General features: G+C 42.3%; 1 protein-coding gene across 1 annotated transcript in view; it reads left to right on the top strand.

The window, feature by feature from the left end:
* Grin2a (glutamate ionotropic receptor NMDA type subunit 2A) overlaps window positions 1-16,989 on the top strand; it is a 419,855-nt gene extending 402,866 nt beyond the window's left edge. Inside the window, exons 11-12 of the mRNA XM_048433182.3 lie at window positions 1,549-1,787; window positions 5,624-16,989. Of these exons, the coding sequence (XP_048289139.3) occupies window positions 1,549-1,787; window positions 5,624-7,423 (2,039 nt within the window). The 3' untranslated portion in view covers window positions 7,424-16,989. The remainder of the gene's footprint in view (window positions 1-1,548; window positions 1,788-5,623) is intronic.
* Window positions 16,990-17,679: the final 690 nt, after the last annotated feature.

Genomic DNA, 17,679 nt, shown 5'->3' with positions numbered 1-17,679 from the left:
AAATAATGGATGAAACTTTGATTTTTAAATATTTATATGTGTGTACATGTGAAGTGAGACCCATGCCAAGGCACACACATGGAAGTCAGAGAACAACTTGCAAGAGTTTGTTCTCTCTTTCCACCATCTGATTCCCAGAGATCAAGCTCAGGTCTCCAGGCCTGGCAGCAAGTGCTACAGAGCCATCTCACTGGCCATGGTGGGAACTTTCCTTCCAGAGTTAAAGCGAAGAGTCATCGGATAGAGGAATCATACTGAGACCAATATCTAAATAAACAAAGCATATTCACGTGTAGGGTCTACACCAAAATCGAAAGGACGTTCCCAGAATCTATTTGAGAGAAAATAGAGATGGTGAAATGTGAGAATGGCAGTGATGGAACACTGACCCTACAACAGCAGTTCAAATCTTAGGAAAACTGAACATGGTCACAAGGCCAGGAAGAATCACCACTAGCTTGCTTCAAACAGGAAAACAAACCAAAGACATTGGTGACACTCGGACTTCACAAAACTTAAAAACAAGACTCACTTGAAATCCGCAATGTTATAAACTTTAAAACTGCCCTTTCATTTTCCATTAGAAACCTCCTACTCAGCCTAGAGAGCAGACACAATGGAGTCATGATTCGCTTTTAGCATATAAGTTTTCTTTGATGATTAATGTCCCTGAGATAGAATTCTTAAGACTGAATCATGGAGTAAATGCCACTGCTTAGTGATTGTAAATGGCTTGTGTAATTACTAGACATTGAGATCATGGAGTTTTATTCTAAATGGGGATTGGATAAAATGCACAAAAAAGATAGTGTTGAGCATGCTGCCTTTTTATTTCCAATGAAAAGCGCACCTGTTTCCTCAGCTGCCTATTGAAGTGAGGAAGATGTTCACTTTGTAAGAGGCCATTCAGCACTAAGATGCCTTTCTTCCACTAATGTTTAGTATCTTAAGCTCATTATTGTGGGTGAGCTTTTGGAGTTGTTTAGAGTGTTCTAAACATGAGAAAGAAGAAACTAATATAGTTGAGGTCCACCATCTTCCAGTCATGGTTCCAGGCATTCTCCTCCTTACAGTCAATAGTAGCACAAGCTGTTGTTCATGAGACTTCATGTGAACCAGACTCAACTGACCCCCCCTCCCACAACTCCCTGGAATATGCACTCTTGCTGCACACACTATTCATGTAAGTGAGAGGTTCAGACATTAAGTCTTTCCACTGCAGCATGCCTATCCTGTGTGAGCCTGGGTGGGCGGGGCTTTGGGGCATGTAGAGGACAAAGGCGATAATATGGGGAGACTGTAACCACGATCAAAACTATACCAGGAACTGCCAAATTCACCACACTGTAAACACCATCTAATTTAATCCTGTCCATAATGGTAGCAAGGAGGTGTTATCCTCCACTGAGGGCCAAAGATCAGCCAAGCTCAGCAACTTACCTTAAAGTCACACCCTTGTCAGTCATGTCCATGGTCCCAACTCATAAGTATCTACACCAAGACAGGTGCTCAGGTCTTCACTGCCTGTTGGTGTTATGTTCTGTGCAGGTGAGATGGAGGAACTGGAGACACTGTGGCTTACAGGCATCTGCCACAACGAGAAGAATGAGGTGATGAGCAGCCAGCTGGACATTGACAACATGGCGGGCGTGTTCTACATGTTGGCTGCGGCTATGGCCCTCAGCCTCATCACCTTCATCTGGGAGCACCTCTTCTACTGGAAGCTGCGCTTCTGCTTCACGGGCGTGTGCTCTGACCGACCCGGGCTACTCTTCTCTATCAGCAGGGTCAGTACCCCAAGCAGTTCCTTCCTGGTACAGCAGGAAGGTCTGCAACAACACAGAGGTTTCAGAGAATCAGGCACATACTGTGTATTCCTGAGATATTTTAATATCTACCAAATCATATATATATATATATATAACCTATGTCAATCATCTATTTACCTATAATCAATCTATCATCACCATCATCATCTATGTATCTTTCATTTATCTATCACCTACCAATCTATTAACTATCCATCTATTCTCTATCATTTATTGGTCTATTCATCATCTCTATCTTCTATCTATTATCTATCAATCAACCATCTATCATCATTTACCAGTCTATTTGACACCTGTTTATCCATCATCTATATATCCATCATCTATCAATAATTTATTGTCTATCTATCTATCTATCTATCTATCTATCTATCTATCTATCTATCTGTTTGTCTATCTATCTGCTCTTTATGTATATGTATATCTATATGTCTATCTAGCTTTGTCATCTATCATATATCAATCTATCGTCTTTCTGTCATCATTTGTCAATCTATCAATCTATTTAATACCCATCAATATATGTATCTTTGAACTATCTATTATCTATTATCTAGTTAGCTATCTATCATCTATCATCATATATCTTTCCTTAAATTGATCTACCTGTTTCTTTCATCTTCCCATCTTAATGAAAAATATTTAGTTTTATATGCTGATCTTTATTGGGGGAAATGAAATAATCAGTTTAAAGTGAGTTTGTGTATTCTTAGCATTAGGTGAGTTTGAGAACTTTGGAGACTCAGAAGGTACACATTAGCTCCGTGAGGAGGATTTATTTTCTACATTCAATTACACTTGACTTGGGTTCTGTGCAAATACATATTTTCTAATTAGCATGATGGCATCTAAACACACAGATTGCTTAAAAATAACAACATGCATGCATATAGCTAGGAATTATGCCAACTTTAAACTAATTCTCCTAGCCAATTACTAAAGGCTTTTCATATCCAAATGGTTCTGGGATTATGTTAAGCAAATGCACACTGTTGCGTTTGCTTGTAAATCCAGCTTCTTTCTGAGAGAGACAGCCAAGTTGGTGGGATCATCATCATGAGACATGAACTGAGTCCGGTATCCCCACCCAAGCATGTTAGGGCTGGAAACTGTGAGGACTGGGGAGTGCAGGCGAGGCTTTGTTGGCAGAATTTGAACTTTCCCACCCTCCAGGGCAGACAGGGAAACCCAGCCACTACTGGTGCGTCCCGAAGGCTTCAAAGAGTCCAGTGGGGCAGAGGCTCCTCCCCTCCAGTACCATTTGTCTTCTAAAGCAAATCAACCTGATAGGTATGGGCAGGAGGTTCCATTATTTCCCTGCCTCCTTTCTGTATGAAGGAGAAACACAGAAAGTTCAGCCCCTGATGCTGGTTGATGTAAAAAGCCTACAGTGGAGAATTGCCGGTGATGGAAAGGTGGATGTGGATAATGGCAATCCTCCACTCATTATCCTCATGAGGTTAATATGATCACACCATATTTTGGATAAGGAAAATGGGGCCCCAAAGCTTATAAAACCGGCCCCTCATTTTACAAGGAGGTTTTTTTTTTTAAAAAAAATGCTTTCATTTTATTTTTCCTGGAAGTAACAAGCTTGCTTGCACTTTATCCATCAGGCCATAAATGGGAGGAACCGAGGAGATGACAACTTCCAAGGAGCAACACCCATGCTTGCTTTTTGGCCTTTGCACACATTTGTGAATAGTTATATGATCATGAGCATAAGCATGAGTGTACTTGTGTATACACACACACACACACACACACGACTTGTATACAGAGTTGAGTCACATACATTAGTCAAGTTCAGAGTGTGGGCTTCTTCCCAAGGGTGTTGATTTGTGATCAAGGCAGGTATTCGCTTCATAGAGGATACCTCTCCTCATTGCCAGCTCTTCCAGGACACTGGCCCTGCAGCCCAGAGTAAAACAATCACCAGACAATAAGTACATATAGGTCTCCTTACAGGATCAGTGTCTCTGGAGGTAGGAAGAGCACAGTCAGAAGTTCAAGGTGGCAGGGGAGCACAGCCAGCTGTTCAAAGTGACAGGGGAGCACAGCCAGCAGTTCAGGGTTGCAGGGGAGCACATTTCACTATGGTGGCAGGTTCACCGAAGTCTATAGGTTATCCTGAGGGAGGACAGGAGCTTGATAGAATAAAGGTACAAATTTAGAAAAAAAATAAGACTATGTTTTTCATAATACATCAAGGAGAGGAGACAAAGACCCTACCTGACCTTGACATAGAGGAAACATCAATTTCTCACACATAGGTGGAGACTCCCTCTAGATTACATATAAGATTATATTATGTGACTAATTAGGGGTTAACTAATGTGCCAGGCTCTATGAAACACATGGCATAGTTGTATAATTCTTCTGTCCACAGTCTGAGTGTTCTAGCATTCTTAGTGAAACTGACCATGACATAGAGAAGGAGACTAAAGATAAAGTAGAAGGAAGGAGGTAAGGAAAGAAGCAAGGGTGGGAGAAAGAAGGGAGAGAGGGAAGGAAACAAAAAAAGGAAAGGAGAAAAGAAGGGAGGGCTAGAGGGAGGGAAAGAGAAAGGCCAAGAATGGATGAAAAGGGGATAGAAGGGAAGGAACTTAAGGAAGGACTCTGGGAATAGGGAAGAACAGAAGGAGGGCAGAGGGAAATAAAGGAACAGATGAAAGTGTGTAACAAGGGAAAGAGAGTGGGAAGGGAAGAATGAAGAAAGGAGGGCAGAAGAAAGGAAGAGAGGGGAGAGAGTGATAGAATGAGGGAAAGGAAGAAAGGAAAGGGGAAGAAGGGATAGAAAAGGAAAGAGGGAGGAGAAGGGAGGAAGGGAGAGAAAAGAAGGAAGAAGGGAATTGGCACAGTGCTAGTTCCTGGGTTCCAGACCATAAACACAAAGCTTAGATTGACACAGTCTCAGCAAAGGTTGCTTAAACTTGAGATGATCATGCTTTGTGTGCAGCATTTTTGTAAGGCTGAAGTAGAGACTATCTTCAGACACAAAGTGCAGCTGTCCAGATGAGTTCAGACTTCACAATTCTGAGAGCATTCCTTCTGGGTTGAGTTTGATGTAGCCATGGGGCTCAGGAAAGACATGATCAGAGTCACAATGACACAAACTTCCTACTACTTTATGTCAAAGTCCGCAACAGATCTGCCTCATGAATCCATTTCTCAGGATGGCTTCCTGGCAATCCTAGGAGGAGGTAGATGAAATTCTACAGGCTTGATCCAATTGCTTTCATATAGGTATGGTGGCCAAAATCTGGATTTGAGTAGGAGAAAGCCAGGAGGTCAGAAATCTAAAGATGTTCTACCTATTACAGCAGCATGAGCAAGGAGCCCTTCCCCTGTCAACAGTAGAGCAGCTAGTTTCATTACTGGAGCTTCCTGCTGACTTGCAGGTAGCTCCAATGGCCTACCTGCAAGAGTCTCTCAGCTCTAATGGTCATGGAGTCCCCTCTCCCCAACAATTGTTACTGCTTATTTAGTCTGGGTAAAGTCCTGTGAACCGTGTAAATTTCTGGAGCTTTCTGATACTTATGAGTTAAATTTACTTCCTGAGTCTTAATAGAACATTTCAATACTGAGTAAATACTTATACATCACTGGTGTTATCTATTGAAGTAAGATAATCAGGATTCAGAACAAATTCCAATCTCTCTCCATGACTCCCACAAGAAATCCATAGCTCACTTTAGCAGGTAAAGCTCAGATGGGCAAGTGGTTTCAAACTAGTGTCATCTAGACATAGTGGTGGCCTCTGTTGATGTGTGTTTTGTGTTCCTCATTCACAGGGCATCTACAGTTGTATCCATGGTGTGCACATTGAAGAAAAGAAGAAGTCTCCAGATTTCAACCTGACTGGGTCACAGAGCAACATGCTAAAGCTTCTTCGGTCAGCCAAGAACATCTCCAACATGTCCAACATGAACTCTTCAAGAATTGACTCACCTAAAAGAACTTCTGACTTCATCCAAAGGGGGTCCCTTATAGTGGACATGGTTTCAGACAAGGGTAATTTAATATACTCAGACAACAGGTCCTTTCAGGGGAAAGACAGCATATTTGGGGACAACATGAATGAACTCCAAACATTTGTGGCCAACAGGCACAAAGACAACCTTAGTAACTATGTATTCCAAGGACAGCATCCTCTCACTCTCAATGAATCCAACCCTAACACTGTGGAGGTTGCTGTCAGCACTGAATCCAAAGGGAACTCCCGACCACGGCAGCTTTGGAAGAAGTCCATGGAGTCTCTACGCCAGGATTCTCTGAACCAGAACCCAGTCTCACAGAGGGATGAGAAGATTGTGGAGAATAGGACCCACTCCCTAAAAAGTCCTAGGTATCTTCCAGAAGAGGTTGCCCACTCCGACATTTCAGAAACTTCAAGCCGGGCCACATTCCACAGGGAACCAGATAACAATAAGAACCACAAGACCAAGGATAACTTCAAAAAGTCAATGGCCTCCAAATACCCCAAGGACTGTAGCGAGGTTGAGCGTACCTACATGAAAACCAAAGCAAGCTCTCCCAGGGATAAGATCTACACCATCGATGGTGAGAAGGAACCCAGTTTCCACTTAGATCCTCCACAGTTTGTTGAGAACATTTCCCTCCCTGAGAATGTGGGCTTCTCAGATACCTACCAAGATCACAATGAGAACTTCCGCAAGGGAGACTCTACACTGCCCATGAGCAGGAACCCACTACACAACGAAGATGGGCTTCCCAACAATGACCCGTATAAACTCTATGCCAAGCACTTTACCTTGAAAGACAAGGGTTCCCCGCACAGTGAGGGCAGTGATAGATACAGGCAAAACTCCACACACTGCAGAAGCTGCCTTTCGAACCTGCCCACATACTCAGGCCACTTTACTATGAGGTCTCCTTTCAAGTGTGATGCCTGCCTGCGGATGGGGAACCTCTATGACATTGATGAAGACCAGATGCTCCAGGAGACAGGGAACCCAGCTACTCAGGAGGAGGCCTACCAGCAGGACTGGTCCCAGAACAACGCCCTCCAGTTCCAGAAGAACAAGCTAAAGATTAACCGGCAGCACTCCTATGATAATATTCTCGACAAGCCCAGGGAGATAGACCTTAGCAAGCCCTCCCGGAGCATAAGCCTCAAGGACAGAGAACGGCTTCTAGAGGGTAACTTATATGGGAGCCTGTTCAGTGTCCCCTCAAGCAAACTCTTAGGGAATAAAAGCTCCCTTTTCCCCCAAGGTCTGGAGGACAGCAAGAGAAGCAAGTCTCTCTTGCCAGACCACACCTCTGATAATCCATTCCTTCACACGTATGGGGATGACCAACGTTTAGTTATTGGGAGATGTCCCTCGGACCCCTACAAACACTCATTGCCATCCCAGGCAGTAAATGACGGCTATCTTCGGTCATCCTTGAGGTCAACAGCATCATATTGCTCCAGGGACAGTCGGGGCCACAGTGATGTGTACATTTCAGAGCATGTTATGCCTTATGCTGCAAATAAGAATAACATGTACTCTACCCCCAGGGTTTTAAATTCCTGCAGCAATAGACGTGTGTACAAGAAAATGCCTAGTATCGAATCTGATGTCTAAAATCTTCCATCAGTGTTTATCTATAAGGAAACATATGGAATGGCCAATGTTCTGGAGGATAAATGTTAGATGTCCCATAGTACCTTGCTAGAAGGAAGAGGACTTAGGGAGGTACTTTTTTTGTTGGCTCTTTTGCACATGGCTCCATGCCATAATCTTTCACTCAAGGAATCTTGTGAGGTATGTGTTGACCACAGCACATGCCAGATAGGTGAATCCTTAACCAAAAACAAATAAATGAATATGGGCAAGTCTCCCAGACATGCCGACTGGGTATGGTGGCAATAATGGTGCATCAGATGGCAACAGTGATATTGTTGATTGCCTATTTTCCAAATTCCATGAAGGTCAATCCACCATGTAACTTCCCCATCAGAAATGCCTCAGTTTCTCTAACACAGAATAAGCAATATGGTATGCATGTATGTCTAACACAGACAATAAGACAGTTAAGAATGCATCCGCACTGTAGTAAGAATGACACGCGCAAGGACTAAGAAGTTTGGCTTGTAACAGTTCTCAGCTTTCTTGTTATGCCTTCCATTACAACCCTGGCTCAGCCCCCAAGAACTACAGGTTCCCCTCCCCCCAAAGAGTAGCAAATCAGTGTGCTCATCATATGTATGCTACTTTCATTGTAGTCTGTCCCCAAGACACATCTGGAACACATCTGTAGCCACAGGAACTCTCAGGTGGAGAGCTAGAAGAATCTCTTTGGATGTTAATGTGTATCTCTCATCCTCAGCTTCAGTGGTCTTGTTCGGCGCTGCATAAACACATTTCTGTCTTCGATATCTAGATGTGGATCTTCTGTCTATGACATAGTGGCCGTTGTAGTTTATCTTGAAGACTCTTGTGTACGTAAGTTTGCATTTCCTCCCTTCTGGTGATGACTCAGGGTTGTATAGTATCTCTTACCCGATCCCTCCCAGAGTAATCGTAACTTGTTCTGTCCCCGAAAGCCATGATGGTGTCTAATTAGCTGTGTGTTGTGTTCCTAGAGTTGTTAATGTGGTGGCATGCTCACGCAGCCATGTGTAAGCTATAAGAAGTACCGTGCCCTCTGTGTGCCCAAGGCTAGCATGGTTTTACGTTTATCTTCCTTAATGTCAGGAAACTCTATTAGACACTTCTTTCTATACAAATCTCCTCAAATCAAAAGCCTTCAGATGATAAATCACTTGTGTATCTGTCACGAGCACCCTCCCACCTAAGGATAAACTCAGTAAGACAGGGTTTTCCCTCCTCTGAAATGTGCACCATTTCCTTAGCACCAACAGAGACAGACGAGAAGTCTTCAATGCATTTGTCATTCCTGAGTCACCCACATTGTCCTGTTCTTGGCCCCCTCAAGCCTGTGTGCATATGATAGGACAGACACTCATTATTTTTAAAAAATTGGAGACAGTGAGGGGACTATTCATGCATGGAAAATTTCTTAGCACATAAATTTTCTACCATATTTTTGAAAAAGATCCAAAAGGTAGTTATGATACTTATTAGGAAAGGACATATCACTAAACAGCAAATAATATGAATTAGACATTTTATTTGCTTCTTTTCTATCAATTATTATATTTTCAATGCATTTTGACCTTGAAGTAGCTGGGATAGCTGGTGATGGTATTTTGCACAGGACTTAGCCATCTCAGTGTCTTACTCCTATGACAGAGACCAGCCTTTCCTGTTTTCCTTTGTACTAGATTTGGGTTCTCAGAGAAAAGGACAGCGCTACAGGTGGAAATTCCATCCTGTTTTTTTTCCCTCACGGGGTGTTCTGGTTTGTAGCTGGTATTGTCCTGTAGTTGGAGGCAGGGAAGTTCTTGTAGAGCTTGAGTGTGCGTGCAATGCAGCAGTGGAAGCGTTCAGCCGACCACCAGGAGTCCATAATGACATAGTGATGCCGTAAGCCGAGTGTGGGCGATGGAGCAGTGGAGGGGACGGGGACAGAGCGCAGACATCTCTGAGGCAGTGCCAGAGGCTGATAAACTTCAGAATCACATTTTCTCCCATGAATCCAGCATTCTCTCCTTCCCTAAGGTCCAGAGATGGAAAAGTCTGCATTGGAGAACCTGGAATAGTCTCCCCAGTTTCCGATCTTAAATTTAGGCTTCAGTGTCTGTAGTGTCTTTTAACTCCTTCACGTTGTTTCCCCTTTGCATTCCAGACCTGTGTTCCTCCTGCTAGGACCTCTGTCGTGTCCTCACAGAAGGGAATTTGAAGTCTCCTTAGAATACACGGTAGTGACTTGCCATAAATCCAAAGAGCTCTCTGCTTTCCTGCATTGTTCTCGAAGCCCAAGGCAGCTGCTGAATGCCACTCAGTTCCAGTGGGAGCACAAATCACACTTCTACTGCTTCCTCTAAACCTTCTCCAGAATATCCGGAGAGCAATCTTTTTATTTTCTATTAACCCCATACAAAAGAAATTAAAATGAGGATTTTGCTTCCCAAACGTACCTATTACCAGTTGTGTAATGGGAAAGAATATATATGTTTTAACACCAACCTATATAAATAACTCGTTAGTAGTTAGGGGCTGTATGGTAAACATTTTTTTTCCTCCTGCACTAATTCTCTGACTCTTACATGCGATAATTCCAAACAAGAAACTGAGAGAGTCAGTCTCCAAGTGGAAGGTGACCATGTGGACCTATTTGAAGGTAATCCAAGTGAGTGTCATTCATTGGAAAACTCACACAAGGAGTGGCAGATGGAGCCTGCCGTAGGGGGCGTTGAGGACTGAATGGGAAGACCTGAACTGTGTTAGAGGGTCCCAGTGCTAAACTCAAGCTCCAAGCTCTTAGGCTCAAGGATGCTAAAAAGCCAGCGTCCCTGAACCCAATAGTCAGCTTGTCATCTCGGAAGCTTTGGTTGTTTCCCCGTTTTGGAAAACATCCAACGTCCTGCAGATGGAAGTATTTGAACTCAAATAGCCGGGCTTCCATATCCTGCATACAAGAAAATTTTGAGAACATAACCCCAACTCTGCAAAACCACAGTGCTCTGGGAAACAGTCCAGCCACCTTACACCTGTAGGTTTCAGGCCACTTCTAGCTTCAGTGTTACAAGAAGGCAAGCCCCCAGTGATCTGTCTTCCTGTCAGTAAGACTTGCCTGGGAGCAAGGGGTGGTAACCTCACCACTGGGGACTGCTCTGTCCTCTGCATTATTGTAGCAAGCTAAATAGTGACTGCCATGCTCTGGGATTTCCCCTCCCTGCCTCAGACGATACATGAGAAGGCTTAATGTTTAACTTTCTGGTGGAAACATTAAAATCTATCCATTTCAGCAAAACCCGTCAAATCAATTCACACTTATTTTCTGGGGAGAGAAAAAGAAAATTACACCTTGTTTACAAATGAAATAGTTTCATTTAAATGGGACTTTAGCCAAAGCAGTTAATTAGTCAAACGATCCATGGTAGTCACACAGTCTCACGTTGTTTATTCTATTTGATGTGTCTACCGCTGATGTGTATTAATATTCTGCATCCTTCTCAGGAAATGACAAATGCCCTGAATTCTTTGTAAATAGAATTGCTAATGAAAAAGAAAACGAAAGTTGGTGTTAATTAAATGGTGATTAAAAATTTATCTCCCTTAAACCTAAAAAGTGCAGCTTTAGTAATTGCTTGTCATATAAATGAATACCGTGCACTGGAGGAGCTTGTGGTTTAAGACCTAAATAAATACTAATGTGAGAAGCAGAAGTCTCTGTTAGAAGAGCGGAATGTACCCATTGGCGGGTTACACATCCCTGCACTGTTTCTCTGTGTGGAGCTGTTCTGTGGAAATCCCCAAGAAAAGGCTACAACCTGCTTCAAGATGGAGCTGGTTGGCACTCTTCTTGGCTATCAAAGACTTAATTGGACTTCAAGAAATGCAGTTTAGGAGGAAACTAAATTTATCAGTCAGTATTTAATTGTAATTCAAGGTCTAAAGAAAAGACATCTTCTTTTCAAAAGCATTATTTATACGACTTGAGTCGAAATTTGGCCTGTCTGTGTGTCCTCCCTCTTCGTTTGGTTGAATAGGGTCAGAAGCATTCATTGGGAGTTTACGGGTCTCTACTTGAAAAGTTTTCCAATGCGAAGTTGCCATTTCTCAGTCAGCCATTTTCCTGTGTACTGTGTTCATCTCTAATTATCTCTGATGAGGTCAGCTTGATGCAGATCAGAGATGACCCAACAATGCACTCCTGTGAATACAGTTGCTCATGTGTACATGTATATATTATACATGCTTGGTTTCTACAATTCACACTTAAGTGTATTATCCAAACAAACCTGTACATATTGTAAAGTTTCTGTTAAAAATCAAATGGTGGTGATGGTGTGAACACACAGAAAACCCATTCTGATTATTTTGATAGGAGGGTATTTATGTAGAGAGGGCATTATATTTTTTTAAATATCAGCTGTAGGAAGAATAACAGGGCTCAAGGGGCCTTGAGCATTGATGTCCTTGGCCCCTTAAGGAATAAAATTTAGAGTGAGGAGTGTGCAATATATGCTGCTTACATTCATTTTTGAATATGATGCTGGTGTGGACTTACATGTGGCTTTGTAAACCCATCAAAAGACGTAGATTTCCTATTTAAATCTCTCTCGGCTCATCTGTGACTAGGAGAGCTATCAGCATAGAAGAAACACAAGATGCCTGTCCAGAAAAGGCTTAAACTAAGTGAATTTTGTGTAATGACATCAAGATCTTGGGGAAAGGAGACAAGTGACAGGTGACAAAGGACAGTAATCTGTCTAAGGTAAAATTGGAAAGCATCGGAGCTGGGGCTGGAACCCAAGACTCTGTAGTCTGATTTCTGGCTTGGTACCTTTACCAAGCTGCCATTTCTCTAGGTTTCTTTTGGGAAGACACTCCCCATGAGTCCCTCTGGAATAAGAGCCGGAGAAACTCACCGAACTGCCCTGGTTTTCTTTGTCCCTTGCTCTTTGCAAATCAAGCATGACTCTCTGAATTTGGTTTTTCTTTAAGCTCCTTTGCAACCCCTCACTCTCTCAGGGCCCTAGAGAAGAGATCTCCTCTTGGCCTGTCCTCTAGAGAAGACCCACAAAGGGTAGAGTTTAGAGCTGTGGACCAAAGAAGAAGGCTGGCAGCAACGAGGTCTCATCTGAGCAAGGGCTGCCAGCCAGCCCACAGGACTAGACAAGGTGGCAGCTTCATCTGAAGTCCACTTTGGGACCCCGGGGCTGCAAATGGAATGGAAAATAGAATCTCTTCCTATAGGTAGTTCCTGGTTTAAGAAGTAAATTCCAAAATATAAAAGATAATCAACAACCATAAAACAAAAACAGACTAAATAGTGAAAATTAGAAATAGGTAATATGCTATTGTAAGAATATAAAAAATAATTGATACTGTGATCAAAACTCTTTTTTTTTTAAAAAAAAAAAAGGTTCTTCCATGAGTTTTAAGGAACTTTGGGGAATGCAGTTGATGTCTCTGCAAATGGTCTTGATTTGCTTGATGTACCCTGAGGCAATGTGGGGGGGGGTGGGAGCAACTAACCAGGTAAAAACTCATTTTTTTGTATTGTTTGCACAAGTACTCTTGAGTCTGGCTCCAACCAGCTCTCCATGGCTTACCAAATCATGCCTCAAATGCTTCAAAGGGGCTGGAAAATCCTTCAAAGGATTAGAAAAATAGATCATGGTGTAAAGAAGAAAGAGGAAACATACGGAAAACTTTACCAGTTGGGTCATTTATGGCCAATGAAGACTTTTGTTAGCTCAGGGTGTGGACAGGTCAGGGGAGAGGGAAAGAGTGTTTCATGGAGTCCCAAGTGCCTGCTGTCATGGATGGCAAAAGAAATGTCAGGTTCCCTAGTTAAAAAAAAAAAAGAAAGAAAGAAAGAAAAAAACAAGAGAGAGAGAGAGGGCAAGGATGCAAAGGAAGGGAATCCAGGTGTATTTCCAGAAGGATGGAGGGGTGGGGCGGATGTGGAAGGACATTTCCAAGAGTGTTTGTACATTGGGTACCATTCTGTGCATATGAGAATGTTACAGTCTCTGCTCATCATGAGTGTGCACCATGGGTCAGCATCTGAATCTTGAAATACCCAGCTATTTCTATACTGAATGAGTTTAACCTAAAAGTTAAGTTATTGTTCCCATTTTGCAGATGAGGAAACCGAGGCTAAGATTATTCTAAGCCTCACTAGCAACATGGAGGTCAGACTAGAAGCAGAAAGAGATTTACTAATTTGAGGTCCCCAGGATTTTCCCCAAGCACCCTGCCCAGGTTGCCTGGTTTGGGGTGTATCAAGAACTCTTGGGGATTCCTCCTCTGTTCACAGCCCCTTCCAAGACTGGAACACTGCCCATGTCTCTCCTCCTCCCTGTGCTTGCACTCAGCATTAACTTTTTTTACTTTTTATTTTGTTTGCTTCGAAAATTTACCTTCTCTATTTAGCATGTGCCTAACCTTAAATATCCCCTTGCCCATCTCTTTTCTTCTTTAACAGTTGGCATCAGGGCTAGTACCGTTAACACATGTACATAGTATGCTTTCCCGGGTGTGTGAGCAGTCACACACGCACATGCACACACTGCCTCGTGGTCCTCAGTCAAAGCTCCCTGCAGCACTGTCACCCCTTTCTCACAGGACGCTGTCTGCAGACCTGCCGATTCTCCTGTCCATCTGTGTTGGTCTATCTTTGCCAGGCAGACGGAATGGAGTTCGGAGGTAGGGCAGGGAACAGGGAATAGTTTTGCATAAATGATTGAGTACTTTAGTCGTCAGGGTGATTGAGGGCCAGCTATTAAAATGCTGTTGTTGTTGTTGTTGCTGTCATTGTTGTTGTTTCTCTTGATCTGTTCCATTTGTTAAATTGCCTTAGAGATGCACTCCTGGTCATTAGTATCAGGATAATTGTCGACGTACCAACACTTGTTAATATCCCAAGGAAGAGTGTTGAATTGGGATGCTCACAGCACTTTATAGGAGCCAAGAGTGGCATGGTGACTAATAAGTCACGCAGACGACGCTCCCGAGCACACAGTGCCATCTGGGCATCCCATCCCACCCATGTTCTAAACCACACTTCTTTTCCGGCATTTATATTTACAGTAAGGTAGGGCACATTAGGCTCATTTTATAGATGAGAAGATTAAGCTGGGATCACAAGGAAAATGACTTTGGAAGGCTCCAGAGTTACATTTTTATAAAAAAAATGCAATCATTGCTCCAAGTACTTCTGGGGAGTCTGTGAGCACTCCTCATAAATGCCCTTAGCTTGATTCCTGAGAATAACTAACTCTCCAGGTGTTATCATCCTCCAAGCAGACAGTCAGGTGCCTCTTACTATGGAGATCACCGGGGCTAAGGATACAGCTCAGTTAGTAGAGTGGTTGCACAGCACACACAAGGACTGGGTTCCATGCCCAGCTCTAGAAACATGAACTGGGTGTGGTGACACATGTCTGTGATCCCAACACTCAGGAGGCAGAGGCAGGAGGATCCTGAGTTTAGGTTAGGCTCAGGCTACATAGTGAGTTGGAGGCCAGTCTAAGCTATGAGAGACCCTGTCTCAAAAGTGAAAACAAAAACACAGAGGTTATTATTAAATAGCTATTTGGAGACCATGTGTTTCTGCAAGAGACAAGGAGACTCCCCCAGGGATGTCAAGCTCTGCAGAAAGTGGGGTGTCCCAAATAACGCGGCTGAGCTCTCCGCCTCTTTGGAGCTGTATTTCAAAGCACACAGTTCTCCAGCAAACCACAACCTATTAAAGGTGGAATCATTTCTCAGATTTGCTTAATGAAGAAGGTGTCAGAGGACTTCAGGAAGAAACAAATCAGAAGTTCACTCACCAATTCTGCTTAGGTACCATATCAGCAAACCGATGATGAGTCTACATCTTTACAATTCTAGACCATTCCTCATTATCAGCAGCCCTGGGTCATAACCTCTTCCAGTTAATTCTCTTTCACACCTTTGGGAAGGATTTAAAAGCCTTCAAAAGGATATTAGCATAACGCATAGCCAATACCACAGATGCCTTTTAAATTGATAAGGTTAACTGTTTTCCAGCTAACATAAGTTTGTCTTTGGCATTTTCAATATTTCTCATTGATCTGACATTTTGCTGTTTCAAGCTTTTAAAGGGCTCGAATCAAAGACTATTGATACCTGAACAAATAGTGAAGGTCCAGAAATATAAATACGCGTTGTCTGTTTTTCCATGAGAAACAATCACAGCCTTTTGAATTCATTGGAGGTTTTTACATTAAGCATGTATGGTATATTGAATTGTTTCTCTTCCAGGTCAGGCTAATTCACATTAAGAAATGACATTGACTTTTATAAGCTACTTTCCTTTTAAAAATATCTTAAATGTATTAAGTTTGTAGACACAGATCTGGGGCAATAACCATTAGGGAAAGATTCCATGTCAGAAGCAGAAGATTAAACATGATTTTGTGGCAAATCTGAACAATCTTCTTTGAAAATTTGATGAATTTGGAATGATCAAACTGACATGTCTAACATTCGTGTTACTTGAAATTTTTCATTGGAAACTATGTAAGTTAACAACTTTTTTCAAAGAAGATATTAAATCAGGGATATGTAGAAAACATGGTCATTGAAAAACACAAATAATCACAAAATAAACGTGGGTCAGATGCTTTCCCAGCCTGAAGGTCCCTAAAGATGTTTTTATGGTTGTTTTCAAAGTCTGAATGTTACACGTGTCCATTCCCCTGATAAAACATATTTAAGAGCATATCCTTGCCCAATTAATTGGTAGAATTCATCATAGTTTATATGGCACTGGAATGTTTGTGGATGTGAACTTATATATTTCAAGCTGAATATCAGGAAGAATTAGGTGAGTTAATTGGTGGCTTGAATAAGAAATAGCTCATAAAAACCATAAATATTGGCCTCCTCAGACAGTGAAAGAGGGTAAACTATTTATTTTCCAGTCATGTTGTAAGATTTGCAGAATGTACAAGCTACCCATTGCCCACAGGAGAGTTCTTGAATTAAACACCTTATCCATAAATCAAAGGGTTTATGTGTGAGTCTATCTTTAGCCCAGTATGAATGTGGTTGAATGCATACGCAGAGGGTTTCCATCCACAGCTACATGAAACACCGTCTATAACTCACATCAGGACTGGCTTAATGTCTCGTATGGTGGAGCCCAAGGATAGCTGTGTGCCCCACCCAATGGTCTTCCTTCGGGAGCAGATCTTCACCCACTCACAGCAGTTTATACCTGTCATGTTCTGATCCACTGCATGAGGAAGTGCTAATAACTATTAAATATTTCCAAGCATAGCTACAAAATTACACGTTTGCTTAACACCTTTCTATGATAGAGGAAGTCTATACTGTGGTTGTCTTCTTGTATGTCTTCTTAATTTTGTTCAATGTGTTATCAACTGTTTTAAGGAATGGGATTTGACATGTGTGTGCAAACTGATATGTACAGAACTCCCGGGGCAAAGAAAGTGCCCATCATACAGTGTAAAAATGTAAATACAGGAAATTTCATTTTTCTAATAAAGATAATTTCTGCCAATTGATATGAAAATGAGAAATGGATCTGTGGTCTTTGTGTTCTTGCCGCTGCTGTGTGAACCTTGTTAAAGGTTCCCATAAACTTAAGAGTTGTTCAGAAAAAAATAACTACAATGGCGAGTGGGGAAGGATTGGCGGACAGTAAGGAGAAACGGCCTGGGCAGTGACTAGGGTGCTGCCAGCAACACAGGGCAATGACTGGGGTGGGGACAGCCACTGCAGAGAAGTGCTTGTCCTATTAGGGTGAGTTTGTCTGTCTACAGTTTCTTGGCATGTAATAACAAGGGAAGTCTAGATTGGCCAATGTGTATATACAGTTTGCATGTTTAGAATGAGCTGTTATGCATGAAATTTCCAGCTATATAATCTCTGGTGTACAAATAAGGATCATACAAATCAGGCACATGCAAATTAAGGGAATCCTGTTTGACCAAAGTTCAGTCCTGGTCAGAAGCTTGGATCAAGGCTACAGCATTGTGGTGCTGTGTTATTCTACTTCAGTTTGGCTGGACAGGGTAGAAGGGGTATTTTTTTGAGATTTTTGACCACACATAAAAATTTTCTAGCAGGTAGACTCCCCTGCTCCAGTGTGTGTGTGTGTGTGTGTGTGCTATATTAATTACAACACTCCTTGGCCAATCACTCAAATATAAAAGAGTAGCTAACTCTTATATCTTAAATTAACCCATTTCCATTAATCTGTGTATCAC

Source organism: Myodes glareolus, chromosome 9 (assembly GCF_982192425.1).
Source record: "Myodes glareolus chromosome 9, mMyoGla1.1, whole genome shotgun sequence".
Lineage (NCBI taxonomy): Eukaryota > Metazoa > Chordata > Mammalia > Rodentia > Cricetidae > Myodes > Myodes glareolus.
This window is presented reverse-complemented; position numbering and strand designations above follow the sequence as displayed.